This window comes from Rattus norvegicus, chromosome 5 (genome assembly GCF_036323735.1).
Source record: "Rattus norvegicus strain BN/NHsdMcwi chromosome 5, GRCr8, whole genome shotgun sequence".
Taxonomy (NCBI): domain Eukaryota; kingdom Metazoa; phylum Chordata; class Mammalia; order Rodentia; family Muridae; genus Rattus; species Rattus norvegicus.
Genome location: NC_086023.1, coordinates 100,811,834 through 100,829,471, shown reverse-complemented (window position 1 = coordinate 100,829,471; position 17,638 = coordinate 100,811,834). Strand labels below are relative to the sequence as shown.

General features: G+C 40.5%; 1 protein-coding gene across 12 annotated transcripts in view; it reads left to right on the top strand.

The window, feature by feature from the left end:
* The window catches only part of Mpdz (multiple PDZ domain crumbs cell polarity complex component), a 154,446-nt gene extending 137,095 nt beyond the window's left edge, over window positions 1–17,351 (top strand). For 11 of the 12 annotated variants that reach the window (XM_063287256.1, XM_063287255.1, XM_006238342.5 and 8 more), the window contains 12 exon segments: window positions 1,742–1,887; window positions 2,520–2,603; window positions 2,760–2,953; window positions 5,754–5,901; window positions 8,440–8,526; window positions 9,635–9,725; window positions 10,532–10,575; window positions 11,310–11,432; window positions 12,558–12,662; window positions 13,199–13,311; window positions 14,038–14,161; window positions 16,053–17,351. In XM_063287256.1, coding sequence (XP_063143326.1) covers window positions 1,742–1,887; window positions 2,520–2,603; window positions 2,760–2,953; window positions 5,754–5,901; window positions 8,440–8,526; window positions 9,635–9,725; window positions 10,532–10,575; window positions 11,310–11,432; window positions 12,558–12,662; window positions 13,199–13,311; window positions 14,038–14,161; window positions 16,053–16,199 — 1,406 coding nt within the window. In that variant the 3' untranslated portion in view covers window positions 16,200–17,351. 12 annotated transcript variants of the gene reach the window in all.
* The last annotated feature ends 287 nt before the right edge of the window (window positions 17,352–17,638 follow it).

The window sequence follows — 17,638 nt, the reverse complement described above, 5'->3', positions numbered from 1 at the left end:
CACTCAAGTTAATAATAATAATAATAATAATAATAATAATAATAATAATAATAATAATAAAAGAGTCTTTGACTAAAAGAGGGCACAACAGAGTAAAGTGTAGTCCCTGAGCAGTAAACCTGCATCTATAAGTTATCCAACTTAGGAAGGTGCCTGCCTTAGCCTCTTCCTCCCCAAACCAAGGAAGCGGTCTTCGCTCCCAAGTTCTTGCTAAGGGTACGTGCAATTACAGGCATCCAAGTAAGGAACCAGCTCTTCATTTTGTAACTTCTGCTGTTGAAATGGGAAAGGAGCTCATGGCTTCAGTTTGGTGTTGTATGGGTTGTACACGATGATCTGTTTCACAACTAGGATCAGTACTGGCTCTGTACCACAAAGCTAAACTGTTGGCTACTGCTATGTATGCGAAAGATCTACACTGGGAGCTGAGGGGCTATGGAGAGCTCGTGTCAGATGAGGGAGTCAGGGACAAGGCTTTCCTGTATCTCTAAGTGACAGTTTAGTATATGGATAGAAGTATTACTTGACTTCTTAGAAAAAGAATACTCATGGATTAAAAAAAAAACAACAAATAACTCCATATTCTCTAAAGCTTCAATTAGAAATAATTTAAACATTACCTTTTCTGTAGGAGGTGAGAAAGTGGAGAAATAGTCTTTCAGAAATATTTCATTTGTTTGATAGTCTGTTAAGGAGAAATGGGCTGAAAACATTCATAATACACCTATTCAAAGAATTACTTAAAAGTATGTCTGATTACTTTAAGCTTGTGTGTAGAGGGCTGAGATTCATTGAAGTAACCATTAAAACTTTATCGAAGACTTTCTCATCTAATGTTTGATCCTAAATAGCATTGTATATAAAATATGAAATTCTCAATGAAAACTTTGCATAGGTGAAAATGTCATGCACCTGCTTTTACCATTTCTGGAGCATAGCCTGTCTCTGACTTCCCAAAATGGGAGCAGCTTGTCCACAGCACTCACTGAGCCAGAGCGGTGCTCTGAAACCTCCTTTTTCCTGGTGTTGTGTGCACTTGGAAGACGAGCTGCGGGATTGTTCTTTTTAATTTTCTTGCATCGTATTCTTATCTCCCCAGTTCAGAAAGGGTGTGTAGCAGGATTTGATGTCAAGTATAAAAATACCAAGTGAGACTCAGGAGAAAGATTAGAAATGAATAAAGTGAGTATTTTCGGATGTGTTTATAAATGCTCAGCATCTATTACATGAAAGGAGACTCTTGAGGAAACAAAGAAAAAGAAAATAAAAACTGTCATTCCACAGTGTAGCACCATGACCAGAACTCACGATGAGCTTCCTTCCTGAGTGTGCTTGTGGGTTTGCGCAGACCAGCCTGTCTCTGAGTGTAGTGACCGCCTCTTCCGAAGAGCACGTGTGACTTCGGTGAAGTGTAGGCTATTGAGTTCAAACTGGAGGCTCAACCCAGCTCTATAGCCTGTTTTCCTTCGTGCTCTGTCTTTTTACCTTCAGCAACTTAAAATGTACAAAATAACAACAATAAAGAATAATAATAGTAAATAACTGCATGCCTATCCCTAGTTTAATGATGATGAATTAGTCAAACTACTTTGATTATTTGACATAAAGAAGAGCTACAATACTCAGGACAGATGAAGGTATCTTTCCCCTGATCTTTTTCTCCATCCTCCAAGGCAGCTTGTGCTCTCATTTTGCCATGTGTGTTTGCCATACGGCTCATTCATTCTGAACTCATTTCTAGGTACGAGCAGGTCATCCACACCAGCAATTTTTGCTTCTGACCCTGCCACCTGCCCCATCATCCCTGGCTGTGAAACAACAATTGAGATTTCCAAAGGCCAAACAGGCCTGGGACTGAGCATTGTCGGGGGGTCAGACACGTTGCTGGTAAGTATTTCACTCAGAGGAGTCCTACCACAGGAGCCCTCAACTGTTCCAGGACACCATGAGGAGGAGGTTTCTGTTATTTTTATTAAATCTGATGTGAAGGCTGAGAAAAAAATGTATCATTGGTAACAAAAATTTAGGATTCTGACTTTGACTAAGTCAAGACCAACTTAAATAGACCCTGTTACACATAAGATGTCAGAGTTTGTATCAGTTCACCGGCCCTTGGCTTTGCTTAATTTCCTCTTTACTTATACCCAGGTTATCTCAGCCCCATATTGGGAAGAGTATGAAATATTTAATATTCAAAATTCTTATATATCAGAATACTTAGAAGATTATTTTCATTTGTCGATAGGGAAGTTGTTATATCTCTGTTATATTCGTGTATGATTTATAAACCTTATGAGTTTTTTCTTCAGATTTCATTATCCCTAGAAAAAAGTGTATGCTTCTTTTAGCCTTTTAATCCTATCCATAGGTGTTTTCCTACATTAGGGCGTGTAGCTCACGTATGGACCAAGCAAGTACATGTCCTTGTCTGTCTGTCAAAGTACAGTGTCTTCTGTTCTTTCCTCCCGCACTCCTAGGGAGAATGGATAACACTTCTGTATGTTATGTTCGGGCCCTAGGGTGCTATTATTATCCATGAAGTTTATGAAGAGGGAGCAGCATGTAAAGATGGAAGACTGTGGGCTGGAGACCAGATTTTAGAGGTACAAATGCTTCTTTATAACCTAGTGTGAGAGGCCAAGGCCAAGGGTAATGAGCTGTTTCTCCCTTCCTTCTTCTCTCCTTCCTCTTTCCTGCCTCTCTCCCTCCCTCCACTCACCTCACCCAGCTCCTCACCATAGCGACCTGCTTCCACACAGGTAAATGGGATTGACCTGAGAAAGGCTACACATGATGAAGCAATCAATGTCCTGAGGCAGACTCCGCAAAGAGTACGGCTGACGCTCTACCGAGATGAGGCCCCATACAAAGAGGAGGATGTATGTGACACCTTCACTGTCGAGCTGCAGAAGAGGCCGGGCAAAGGCCTTGGGTTGAGTATTGTTGGCAAAAGGTGTGTTGGAGAGAACAAACTCGGGGTGCCTTTGAGACTGAATGGCATCTTAATCGGATGCATCAGTAGTTTATGCTCTGCCATTGTAAATAAGTGAGCCAGTATATTACAGGGTTGTGTAATCTTCTGCAAAAGGTCAGTTGCTGTGAAGTATCTGCTGTGCTATGTCTTGAGGATCAGTTAAATAAGAAATAATCCTTGACCTATGTTGCGGTAACTATTAATAAAGAAATCTCTACCATCCCACACTAGTGCCGGCTCCGGTGGGCCACATGGCATCTGCAGGATATTGTTTAAATTTATTTTTCTTGGATATTCTATGTATTTACATTTTAAATGTTATCCCCTCCACCCATCTCCCACACCCCCTTCCCTTCCCCCCTGGTTCTATGAGGATGTTCCCACTCCCACCTTAATAAAGAGCAGAGCATCTCAACCCACCTTGCCGTCTCATGCTGCGGCCGGCTACTCTCTGAGCAGCCGCCCTCTTGTAACTCTCTAGCTGCAGACTGCTCACATTCTCAGCATCCACCCCCTAGGGTTATAATCACAACTCCCAGTAACCCATTAAAATCAAAATCAATAAACTTGTAATTTAGCAATCAGATTTATATCTTAAATTCTCAATCCACAATATGTCCACATAACAAACTCACAACCAATTGATAATGACATAAACTGCCCACCTAGATAAGAAATTGTCCTATGAAAATCCATCCCTTAAGAAATATTCATAACTACCTGCGGCCATTTAAGGCCACATGGATCTGGGTCGTCTTTCTCCTCCTCCATCTTGGTTCTCCCTTTCTTTTCCTCTCTCCTGCCTTACAAAAACTCTGTCCCCGCCTTACTTTTTCACTACCCAATCACAGCCTTGTCTTATCTTGCACCAGCCCTCATCTGCATATAGATATCAACTACAGACCTAGGAAAATTCATCCTTAAGGGCTGGACACGCGGCTCAGGGCTTTGGAGCATTTGCTGCTCTTCTATAGGTCCTGGGCTCATTTCCCATCATCCATACTGGGTGGCTTACGACTGTCTGTAAGTGCGGCTCCAGGGGCTAGACACCCTCTTCTCACCTACTCACACACAAGTGGCATTCACATACTTGCAAAATAATAATACACAGTTAAAAATTAAAATCTTTTAAAAATTTCATCCCCTGATGATGGAACCTCTAATTCTTATAGCAAAGAGTGACACATTGGGGGAGCTAGAGAAGAAAGGGGACCAACTGAGTTCCCTATTTAAGAAAGTGCATTGCTGAGGAGTTTCAAGAAAAGAGTGTCTAACCTAAGGCTTAAAGCAGTCAGGGATAGTTGTTCTGTTACAGACAAGGGAGGGTAGATAGCCTCGGGGACAGGAGTTGTCTTATGAGGCATGTGCCACCAGCAGAGGACTGAAAGCATAAAGGAGGGCTTGGGGGCAGATGAGTGACTACGGTATTATTGAAACATATACATAATAACTGAAAGATACTGGTATGTAATTTATATTGACTAATGTTTATAGAAGTCATACTAACCATATGAATTCCATAAACATTTTTCCTTATGTATTATAAGACCATCAGGATCTGAATCTGTCGAATAGTTAAGCAAATGTGTCAGAACCCAGAAGCCAGGTCTGTGTAGTCTGCAGAGGCCCCGAGTTACCATCAGCTGTCTTTACTCCTCACACAACAGTCTCAAAGCAGCCTTGCACTGAGGCCCCATCTATGATTCATGATAGCCTGTTCCGCTCTACCAACTGAGCTATCGAAGGAAGGTCACACTGGCATTAAAAGGTCATATTTACAGTTTATTTGTGCAGAACAAATAAAAGGCAACATTATTTGCTCCTTGTAATAGTGTGTAAATAGTGTGTGATGCTCCTTGAATCTCAGTGGAAGTATGTCTGGGAAATATATATGCGATATAGTACTGTAGTCTTAGCCTTACAAAATCACTTCAGTTACAAGGGTGCTGCGGCACTAAGTAAACCTCTGGTAACAAATCCTAACCTTTTCCTCCCTGAGAACATCCAAAGATACCATCTAATCCTAACAGGCTATTTAAAGAGGAGAAAATCCATGGTTAGAAGGAGTCATTTTGTAATTACATGCAATGTTTAAAGTCCTCTGGTGCAATTCAGAATTTACTGTACAGTACTGTTTATACTTAACCTTTCTATCTTAATGAGAAGTCCCAGGGGTTTGTTTGTAGTTTGTTTGTTTTTATTAAACAATGAGAATAAGATTAATGTTTGTTTGTTTTGGATAAATCAATTGTATATAAAAGTTAACTATAATGACCTCAAATACGTCATAGTAATGGTGGTTAAGTTGTAAATAATGGCTTCTGTTTCTAATATATATCTAGTCATTTATTTTCAATAATGTTAATGAAAATCTCAGCCTGACCACATGACTCCAGGACGGTGTCCATAGAAAACTTCATTGTGGTGTGGAAAAGCCATACACTCGGTACCCAGCCACTAACAACTTGATTTTTTTTTTACCATCTTCTAGGTGTGTGGCCCATAAAACAAGAATTGTGGTACTCACTTATTCAGAGTATATAACAGATGAGGACTGATAGGCCCATGAGAGATACTTTCTATCTATGAAATACTCTCTTAAAATAAAATTCACTGTTGTTTCTCATCTGTTAAAGCTGCCCCAGTATTGCACAAATACTCTTGTAAAACCTCTTAAAAATAGACACAGTTTTCACTTAGAATAATTAACTTTTGATTAGCAAGCATTGCGTTGCAGCTGAGAACCAGGCTAAATGCTGAAACCCACTGTTGCTTGCAGAAATGACACTGGAGTGTTTGTATCAGACATTGTTAAAGGAGGCATTGCAGACGCCGATGGGAGACTGATGCAAGGGGACCAGATTTTAATGGTGAATGGAGAAGATGTCCGTAATGCCACCCAGGAAGCAGTTGCTGCCCTGCTCAAGGTAGATATCAAGTACCATAATTTTGTATCATCTGTGTTAGTAATCATCTCAGATAAAACAGAAGTGTGATACCATATCTGAACAGTAGATTTGTGATCATTTATTATATTGTTATAAATTTGCTTAATAACTTTGTTAGAAGAATCCAGGACATGAGTACCTGAAATGAGCAAATCTTTAAAGCGCATATTCAGACCTCCAAAATCTTAACGTATGTTCTTTCAAGTTTCTTTCTGGATTTGTTCTTATAACTTGGCAGTCCATTGTCTGAGGCATTAGGAAGCCCTCCAGGCTCCCCACAGCATAGCAGGAGGCAACGTTTTCTGACCACTCCTCTTTAGCTGCTTCTTCAACCTCCTTTCTAGGCACAGCACAATAGGTTTTTTGTCTTGTGTCCCTAAGTGGCAGCCTTTCCCTCTGCTTTACACAAAGGCATATGTAGCCCGGCTCCCATCTGACCCGACACCATTGCTCTATTTTAAACTTTTTAAAGCTATTCTTCTGAGAGTCATGCTCAGCACTGAAGGGAGCTTCGCATAGACTCAGCCATCACACCAACGCTAGGAACTGCTCAGACAGTTATAAGGCAACCTCCTGGCATCACTCGCACTAGGTTTTTTTTTTTTTTTTTTTTTTTGGTTCTTTTTTTCGGAGCTGGGGACCGAACCCAGGGCCTTGCGCTTCCTAGGTAAGTCGCACTAGGTTTTTAACGTCCCTGATGCTATGACACTTTGATGCAGCCCCTCATGCTGGGGTGATCCACAACCATAAGATTATTTTTGTTGCTACTTCATAACTAATTTTTCTACTGTTACGAGTCATAATGTAAATGTATGCTGTGTAGAAGCACAAATTTGCTACCTGTGACTCCTGTGGAAGGGTCAGTTGACCCCAGAGGGGTTGCAGCCTGCATGTTGAGAACCACTGACTTGGTTCTCTAGAGCACCTTACACTGTGAAGTTAGTTTCCTCAGAGGAAAGCTCAGCAATGAAGAACCATCTCTTTTGGAAGGTGGACTCATCTCCCTCTGAGAGTAAGCTGTGAACTGTAGAATACTGATCAGAACACTACTCGTGGGAGATAGAGTTTCCCTGTTAAGAAATGGCCCAGCTTCTGGAGAAGACTGTGTTATCAGTACAGATCACTTACTGCATTGTCTGTCGCCTGGTGCAGTTTTTACCTGAAGTTTAATTCCACGTGGACTTGAAAAGGCCATCGTGGCTCATATCCCACGTCTGGGTTTGAGCCTGTATGTCTCAGCCCCACAGCTGATAGGGCTGCTGGGCCTTGAACCAGAAGGAACCCCTCAGACTGGACTCCCAGAGGCCTTTTCCAGGTAGAGCTTCACCTTAGCCTCTGTGGTTTGAATAAGATCCGGCACTATAATTAATTAATAACTGTCATTAGTTATTAATGGAACATACAATAAGCCTATTAACTATTAAAGTCATCAAAACAAAGCAACCAGAATTTTGTTTTGTAGAGGCATGGGATCAGTGTTTGACACAGTGTTGCTGTGTAACCCAGGCTATCCGAGAACTCACTGTGTAGCCTAAGCAGGCCTGAAACTCACAGTGACCTACCTGCCTAACCTCTTGAGTGCTAGGAAGCCAAGCTAACCCATAACCAGATTTCTTTAGGGAAGAGCAGCTTCCCTTTAGAGATAGATTAGGGACAGAGGTTTGCAGTATAAGACTGAGGGAAAGAGAGAAGCAAGTCTCACTGAGATCACATAAATGGTTCTAAAGTCAGTTCATTTAGCCATTTTACAAATGAGCGAGGCAATATATAATGAGAGCCATAAACATCATAAACATGTATATGGTGTGTGCTAGCTCCAGATTAGTGCTGTTTTGTCTAATTTTTCTTATTTTGAAAGACATGATATTTAATGTACAAATCATTTATGTACATAAATTTTATTGAAGGGGTTTTGCAAGAATAGGAAAGTGTCACTAAAAGTGCGAAATCGAGACACCTTCCTGCACCACCTCCATGATTAGACTACACTGCATTTCCTACCTAGAATCAGCTCTTAAAGGATGGCAAGCAAATTGCAATCATAACATTACAACTGTAGAAGCCTTTGTGTAAGTTTTATGTAGTGGGTCTGCTCAGTGTCCGTGCATCAAGGAAATGTGACTAAATTACTCGAATGCATTTTTATTAAGGAAATGTAAGTTGTGTGGGTAGTAGCTTTTAGAGCTTTCGTCTGCATTTTAAACCCTGAGTATGCCTGACTCATTTGCCCTTCTTACATTATGCTGGCTTTTGAGAAATTACTTAATTCTCAATTTCTGTTTGTGTTGATAGGAATGATCTCCATGTAGATTGTGGGACTCTGAAATGAGCACTTACGACTGCTATGTTGCTATTATTCTTATAGTATAAATGTTTAAAAATCCATTGTTCACAAAGGATTGGGATCGCCCTGTCTATGGAAATCATGAAAGGGATATGCGTTTAGTTCGAGGCCGTGCTTTCCTAAAGTTGGTTGTAGAATTTCATTTTAATATTTTCATAAACCATCTCCATCAGTGTTCCCTAGGCACAGTAACCCTCGAGGTTGGAAGAATCAAAGCCGCTCCATTCCACTCAGAGAGGAGGCCTTCTCAAAGCAGTCAGGTGAGTAGCTGTGGAGGTTAAGATGAACACCAGTCCATGTTCGAGAGGGAGCGTAGAGCTGTTCCCTGAGAGACTGCCTAGGGTCACAGAAACATGGCAGGTAGGCCCACTGTACCCTGAGGGCTCTTCACAGTTTAAAGGTGCTTGGTTTCCAGCATTCTTCTTCCACAATCTCAGAGTTAGCCACCTAATCAAAATAGGCTAATCCAGTCAAGGTGACATACTCTAAGATACTGTCAAGGACACATCAGTCAGTACCCAACTAGAAAATTCCAGGTAGATGACTGCAAACCATCTCTATACAGAAATATGAATGGGCTAAGGAGATAGTGCATACAAAGTTGGCATGAGTGCTTAAGTTAATTCCCAGAACAAATGAAAAAAACAAATTTTTTGGTGCTTTCAATCCCAGTTCTGAGTTGGTAAAGCAGCTTGGTGATTGCTGACCTACCAGCTTAACCACATGGGCAAGTCCCAGGTCCCAGTGAGAAACCCTGGCTCAGAAACCAAGGTGGGTGCCTCCTGAGGAAGGTATCTAAGGTACACTGTGGCCTCCAAATTCATGCATGATTATATGCAGATGTAGACCTCCTACACATACATACAAACACACACACACACACACACACACACACACACCAAGTGCATGATTTGTGGCAAGCCTTTCTTCTCAGCATTATCATCTGATGACAGAAACCTATTTTCATGAGTCTGTTCATAAAGACCATTTATGGACTGGCATTGGGTTCTAGCTCACTGGCCCCCCTTAAATAGTTTTAAGCCCTAGGTGTTGTGTAGTAGGTTAAATTCAAAGAGAATTAAATCTTGAAAGAGATTATGGAAAACTACTAAAATTTTACATAGGTTGAAATCAACATCAACTATCCTTCAGTCAGATTATTTTCAATTATTTATGTCATTACTCCTTAAAACAAAGAAAAAGAAACCAGTAAGTATGCTTAAGTTACCTTTAAAATTACGAGACGCCACTGTTGTTTAACCGCGTTTCACTTTAGATGAGATTAAACACATGGAATTATGGAATCCTTTTACGTAGGGGAGTTATAAATCCCCATTCTGCCTGTGTGATAATTGCCATATATTTTAGGTGAGTGAGAGCAGCCTGTCATCCTTCAGTCTCCCACGTTCTGGAATACATACATCAGAATCGTCAGAAAGTAGTGCCAAGAAGAATGCGTGTAAGACTGGCTTTACTTTATTTATGTTTTTACCATGGAGCCACTTTCCTCCCCCAGACCATCCTGTCTCCTAGTGTAGATAGAAAACACGCACTGGCCAAAGTCCAGACCAAGGGGAGGCGCGCCCTGGGGCAGCACTCCCCACTCGAGTTTGCCTTACAAGCTGTAGATGCATCTGTAGTTTTTTCTTACCGAGCAGATCAGCTATTTGACTTTGTTCCTTTTCTCTGTTGAATGTAACTCCAGTAAATCAGAAAATACCGCTAAGCAAAGCCTTCTTTTTTCCATGAAGATTACAAAAAGTTTGAGGAAATCAACACAATCCTCCTGTGTTTTAATTACATGCAATCACGGCATGGAGGATTTTTGGCTTTGTGCATTGGTTGAGAGATTTTCAGATTGAAGAACCTCGCCATATGGCAGTCTCTATTTGCAATGTGACTAATATTCTAGAAATTTAGACACTTAGTGCATGGATTTTTTTAACTCATCCCTAACTATTCCTCTGAGCTGTGTGAGCAGCTCTCTATCCAAAGCATATTCTGTTCTTAATTCAGTCCGAGTGGATTGTAGAGTTGTATAATCAGAGCTGAACCCAGAGGGAAGAATGGCTTGGCATGCATGTTTTTCTGCTTGAGGACAGAGTTCTGTGTGAGCTCGATTTAATTATAAGTACTACTGATAACCAAGTGTACCCTTCTGAAAAAAGACAGCCATGCGGTGCCGTCCAGCTTCATGCGTTGGCTACAATGGGAATAAACATAAATGTTTTAGCAACCAAATTTTATCTGTTTTTGCCTTTACAGTAGCATCTGAAATTCAGGGATTAAGGACAGTCGAAATAAAAAAGGTAATTTGCTCTCTTGCAAGGCATTTTTTTGATTGTTTTTTGTTGAATATTTTATAGTGCCCATCTGAGAAATATATAGTTACATTGTAAGCAATGGAAATAATGCAATTCAATCTATGCCAAATTTCTTAGCCGGAATAAAGTTACTTATATTTTAACATATTTTACTGAGTAAATTATAAGTAATTTATTCATTATATTTTATACTGTCAAACATAGTATTATTCTGGCCCTACACAGAATGATTCTCTGCCTCTCACTTCTTGTACTGATGAGTAAGCTTTTTTTAGGACATGCGGCCTGACAGACTACACAGGCACCGTTTGCTGAGACCTATTATATAGGCTCCTCCACACTGGATGCCATCATTGTGTGCCTCGTGCACACTGCAGGCCTCTCTGAGACCCAGCCAGAGCTTTGCTGGGGTCAGTGCATGTGCCTCTCACTAGACAAGATCCTCCTTGTGAACATGGTCCTACTTGGTTTTGCACACTGTGGTCCTCTCCCTTCTCTGAGATTGCCTGCCTTTGATCAATCTCAACATTATTTAATGTGTTTCAATTGCTTTTACTTTTCAAACAGATGCTTTTTCCCCCTCAACTCCTTGCACCAAATGAAGTATTTTGCACCCTCATACCTAGAAGATCCTAACAATAGAATATTGTATACTGAAGAACAGTCAAAAGGTCAGTTTAGAACACTACTTTGACCAAAATGCATCTGTCTGATGGCAGGGGCCTGCTGACGCGCTGGGACTCAGCATTGCCGGAGGAGTGGGCAGCCCGCTCGGTGACGTCCCGATATTTATTGCCATGATGCACCCAAATGGTGTTGCAGCTCAAACCCAAAAACTCAGAGTAAGTTTTTCTACTAACCATAGTGCTCCTAGCAAATCTTGCAGGCTTTTCCACCTCTCAGTCTAACCACTTACAGCAAGGAAGTTCTCAGAGTTTAAATCTGCCTTTAAATAACAATGAAGTTATAGATGAGCTTATATAAGTGAAAGGTCAAGAATAGCAAAAGGGAGCATGATGTGGCCAGATGAAGATTGTAAGGAAATTACAACTTTGGAACACATTAAAAAGAAAACAAAGTATGTTCAGAACACAGTACAGAAGGAAACTTCTTTCATATGTATTATTGATTTAAATGCTGACTTGATCGTACCAAATTGGAAAATGTTGTTTACTTACTTTATTATAAATTTTACCAAAGTTTACTGTAAATATAATTTCAAATGGTGTAAAGCATACACATTTGCTTCAAGGCTGGGGGTAGCCCAATGCTGAACAACACTGTCAACTAAGCACCCTCTACTGCAGCAGCTTGGTCTCTCTGAAGGAAACCTTTTATGCCCAAGCTGCAAACAAGGTCTCCAAAAGAACCATGTATTAGATAAATAACTTCAAGTTCAGGAATGATCCAGCACCTATAAATTTATGGTGGGCACTGAGAAACTGATTATACCGGAGTGCCATAGGTTCAGTTAACGTCCTAGGAGGCAGCGGCGGACACTCTAAACTGGGCACAGGACTCTCGCAACGACCCAGCTCTGTCCTGTGAAGAGCCAAGTAAGCTGCTGCCTTCCAACCAAAGTTGATTAACTGAAGTGGACACCGAGCCAGCTTGGCTCCGCTGCTCTTGGTTTGCCAACCTCTGACTTACGGTCTCATCTAACTTGGTAATAGTGTCCAGAGAAAATCTGGCTTCCAGATGACACTGATACTTTATGGTTTTAATAAGTAATATCTTTCCCAGGAGAAAGAAGGACCAGGGATGAGGGAGGGGCTTTGTTCTCATTGTTCTCCCTCCCCCAGGACTATCAGCTCCATCTCACCCCTCTCTTTTGTGTTGCTTCTTAGATTTGAGTTAGTGGCCTCCTGCCATATTTCAGAAGCTTGTGGCAGCTTAGGTGTGCTGTAAGTGGTCGAGAAGAAAGGCCCTGTCAGCCCTTCTCTGCATGCTGGCTACTTGTCTTGCAGGTTGGGGATAGGATTGTCACCATCTGTGGCACATCCACTGATGGGATGACTCACACACAGGCGGTTAACTTGATGAAAAATGCCTCAGGCTCCATTGAAGTGCAGGTAAGGCTTTATTCCAAGCTCTGTTCACAATGTAGGTAGCCTAAGGACATGGGAGCTCTGACGCTAGATAAAATTGATTCACCCCACTACTGTTTTACTTAATATATTCCTTGAATGACCGTGCTTAGATTGAGGGCTCCAAGAAAGCATTATGAAGCACACGCTGTAAATTTCATCCTGGTGCCTTCATTATTTCATATTTTATATCTAAAGGGAAAAATATAGCACCTCAGCAGCCAATGAGAGAATCCTATGTGCTCTGTGAGTAGCATGTCTTCTAAAGTCTCTGAAAAACAGTTGCAAATGAAGCCATGATTAGAAAACAAAGAAAATTATAGAACTTAATTTTGGATATCTGAGGTTCCTGGGCATTGTGAAGTTTCTTTCTTTTCAATAATGTTTTAATCATTTCTGTGTTTAAGTAGTCAGTCAGTAAAAACTCTCATTTTAATCTAAGTTTTTCTTTGGAGTGGTCTTTTGGGATCTCTTGGGTTAGGTGAACATGCGTTTCCTCCTCTCACTGTGCCCACACACAGGTGGTTGCTGGAGGAGATGTGAGTGTGGTCACGGGTCATCAGCAAGAGCTTGCCAATCCTTGCCTTGCTTTCACTGGGCTGACTTCCAGCACTATATTTCCGGATGACTTAGGGTGAGCAATACATTATCGGGTGTGTCATTTATTCCTTGAGACAGTTGCAGTCTCTGTCCCATGTTCCGGGCACTCACACTGAGGTAAAATAAATGGAGAGGGCATATAAAGTAGAGAGTGTCAATGCTTCTAGTCAGCTAGTCAGATGGGTGGGTTACAGACCACTGCCTGGTCAGAACTGCCTCGAGTATAAACAGTTACCTAGTAAGAGATGAATAGACTACAGACAGCTATTCACCCTACCACACTTCCTGAATTTTCAGTTTTGATATTTTTGAGAGGATATTTTCTTGCTCTTGTTCATTGAACTTTGATTGAAAATACTGAATATATTAGAAAATAACACTAAATATAAAAGCATTGGGAAAGATGAAAAGTAAAGAGAGACATTTAAATTTTCAAGTTATTTGATGCTGCCCTCATTTTGTTCACAATTGACTTTCCTGTCTGAAGTTGAAACTATTGTTTATGACCTTGCATTATGGCCCTTTGAACTTTCATCCCCTCACAATAAGCTGGAAAAAATGAGAATGAGAGTTTCTGTGCCATGAGAACATGTAATAAATAGCATCTTCCTTATCTGTAAATGCAGAATATGCTAGCTATAGTCTGAGTCAGGTAAAGCACAGAGCCAAGGGTTGGGGTGGGGGTGTTTGTGCGCACATGCATACATATGCGTGTGCACATTCAGTTGGGAAACCTTTTTTCTCCTTTCCTTTTCTGTAGCCCTCCACAGTCTAAGACCATAACACTAGACCGAGGACCAGATGGCTTAGGCTTCAGCATTGTAGGTGGCTATGGCAGCCCTCATGGAGACTTACCAATTTATGTTAAAACAGTGTTCGCAAAGGTAAGCTTGCAGTTGTTAACCACTCTGTTCCTTACTAAACATTAATTAACACTGGTCAGCAGCTGGCTTATTAGTTTATGGCCTGAGGTGATGCCAAATGGTTAACACTGATATTTTCTTTTGAAATCCCTGCAGGAACAGGTCATTAAATATTTTTGTCCTGTTTGAGGTTTCATTATGTTTAGAGAAAACTAGTTCAAATTGTAACTCCATGGAAACTCTCAGCAATATACATGACATAATCAATGAAGCCTGTCCTTTCCATTTAATAGCAAGTCACATACGATTATCTTTGGAAAATGGACTTGCATAAAATGTCTACTGTCGAGGACTGGCACGCTTTCCCCTGTGTTCCTTTATAGTTGTGAAACCTAAAGTAGGTACTGAAAAATACACAGAATTAATCTCACATCATGACTAGGGTGTTTATACATTTGAAGAGTGGTGAGCAGACCTGCTGTCTACAATAAAGCATTATTTGCAATCAAGGAATTCAATTACTTTGGAAAAGAAAGCTCTGTATATAGTTGTAGTCATCTACTAAACTATCTTGGGAATGTTTAGAATAAGAATAAAGAGACCGTAGTTTTGATGAAGTCATTAAAATAATAGAAATGCATATAATGGTTGATAATGTGTTATTAAGACCTATTTTCGAAGACTACAAAATTGAATAATGTTTCCTGCAGAAGAAAACTAAGAATCTAACATTTTACAGCACAAAATAGTGGAGTGAACATCAGGCCTACAGAGACTTCGTTCGGTCTCTTTAAATTCTATGGCCCTTGATTTTATGGAAGTTCCTATTATTTTAGAAAAATACTACTATTTTCAACCAATTTAAAGTGCTGTTCCGTGGCAAACTAGCTGTAGGCTTAATTTGTGAGATTTTTTTTTAAAGTTATTGGTATATCCAAAAATACAGACAGCATTTGCCAATGAATAGAAGCACCATGCAATCCTTTCCCTCGGCCTAGGAACAATTTATTTCAGGCTTGCTAGTTAGAACATATTTTAAGAATTTCATCATTATACTCTCCTCATTAACTTTTCCATATTTTTAATCTTATATTTAATTGCATAATTATCGTCTATGTGCGTGCCTTAGATGGAGTTCTTTTTTAAATAGTGATGTCTGTGTTTAATCATAATTATTTAGGGCCTATAGGAATAAGAAGAATCTCTTTTCCCTTGTAGTAAAAACCAAGACGGCTTGAGCAGGCTTTCCTTGCAAAGCGTAGAAAGGATTACACTTAGCGGTGGTTGGGGGCTTGTGTCTGAAGTGTGAGCCTCATGGCTGCTGGACAAGCACTACATGAGGGGTGTCTCCCTGGACCAGCAGTGGCTTAAGTCCTCACTTTGCCTTACCCTGATCAGCCTCTATGTGGGCTTTCTCTCTCAGGAAACCTGTGGACTCTGAAGTGTCTGTAGCTTGGTTTGCTAAGGCTGCTTTTGTTCCTCCCCGCTCCTTTGTATTTCTGGAGGCCCTCTTTACAGTCTAGAAAAGCCTAGAAGAGCCTAAGTCTCTATAAAAAGCATTCCTTCTAGTCAGATGACCAAATATTCCTTATTAATTTTAGTTGCTACCAACTACTCTGGTCAAGGAGGAAAAAAACAACAACAACAAAATCCAGCCAACCCCCCCCCCCCCCCCCGCGCAAAAAAATCCAGCTGCTCTGTGGCTGCTTACTCTACACCAGATTGGCATCTCAGTGTTAAAACAGTTTTGGAAGAAGGGCCTCTTTTGTGTATGTTCATCATGTGTAATGGTATGGGGTGCCGGGAGCAATGTGTGTACACACGCAGAGCAATCTGCATTCTTGTGCAGCTCCTTTTCTTTGTGTGAGGCTGAGTTCTTTCACAAGTAAAGAAGCCTACTTCATAATTGCAGGGAGCAGCGGCAGAAGATGGGCGTCTAAAGAGGGGTGATCAGATCATTGCTGTCAACGGGCAAAGTCTAGAAGGCGTGACCCATGAAGAAGCTGTTGCCATCCTTAAGCGGACAAAGGGCACTGTCACCCTCATGGTTCTCTCTTGAATTGGCTGTCAGAGCCGAAGCAGCCAGCTACGTGCCCACCTCCTACTGTAACGGAGTGGAACTGTTCACATGACCTGTTGATTGGGGAAGACTACGCGGGGCCGAGAAACACACTGATTTGTTCCTAACAACCAAACAGCATTTTTCCTTTACCGTGGCATTTCATAGTCTTATGCTCAAACAGAAGGGAGGTTTGCAGAGGTAAACCTCAGTTTTATCTTGAAGATATCTAACAATTTATAGTCATGTGGACAGAATTATTGTATGCTCATTTTGTTAGTATGGAAACAAAATAATGCAAAGTTAGCCAAGGGAGATGGCTTCAGAAAAATTAAGATAAAAGGTGGAAATTTAGAAAAAAGAAGGCAGTCTTGAGTCTTATAGAACTTCCCCAATCTAGAAGTCAACAAAAAGAAAATAAAGTGCCCGCAGTACTCTTGAATAGTCCACTGTTTTAAAATTGTGAACATTGTGATGTACTGGTTCTCCTTACCTCTTATGCGTATTTTTTCTGCTAAAATTGTTCAGCAGTCTTCATAAGCTTTAAAAAGAAATTGTGTTTAATGCATATCTCAGTGTTCTTTTTTAGTTTTGACCTGCTATATTTTCATGTTGTTGTATGTAAAATAATGTTGCTACCCTGTGTTGGCCGCAGTTCTTCTAAGAAACATCCACTCCACGTAGTCATGGAAGACAGAGAAGAAGCCCAGAACCTTCTAATGCTGATTTAACGGACTGATACAACGTTGAAAACACGTTCAGTACCATGCTATTGTTTTTACATTAGTATTAATCTTAATGACATAGAAAAAGACAATGTGTTAGTAATTATTTTGGTTGTATGCCATTAGTAAATTGACAGAAAAATTAAGGGGGTTAATGTGACTTCATTTCACTGCTGTATATTAACATCTTACAATACAATAGTTTAAGTCTAAGGGAAACAGATGGAGCTGTTTACCGAGCAACTGGTGAGGAATTATGTGTTCAATCCCATTTTAGAGCGTGAAACTCCTACATTAGAATAGATAAAGTCACTTTAAATATTATCTATATTTGTAACAGAAGTCGTATACATATATTTTATTATAGCATTCTTGTGTAAATGCAGAATTAAAGTGAATAAATAAGTTTTTTGTGGTGTACAGCAAACAAGCAGATGCTCTCTTTGTTTGTTATATTGGGGAAAAGTGTTATAATTTGAGACTCACTGTTTTAAATTAGTGAGTCTCATCATAGATGCAATTAGAGCCTTGGACAAATCCTTGTGGAAACCTCGGTCTCTTTCCCCCACAGTATCCGAGAGATTCCTAGGCTCCTTGTGAGCTGAGGATGATGGCATAGGGAAAGAAGTGTTCTGCTTCCAAACTGGGTTTTCAGGGATGCTACCCATGCAGTGATCTTGTCGTCAGGTCTCTAAAGAGCTAACATGCATCAGA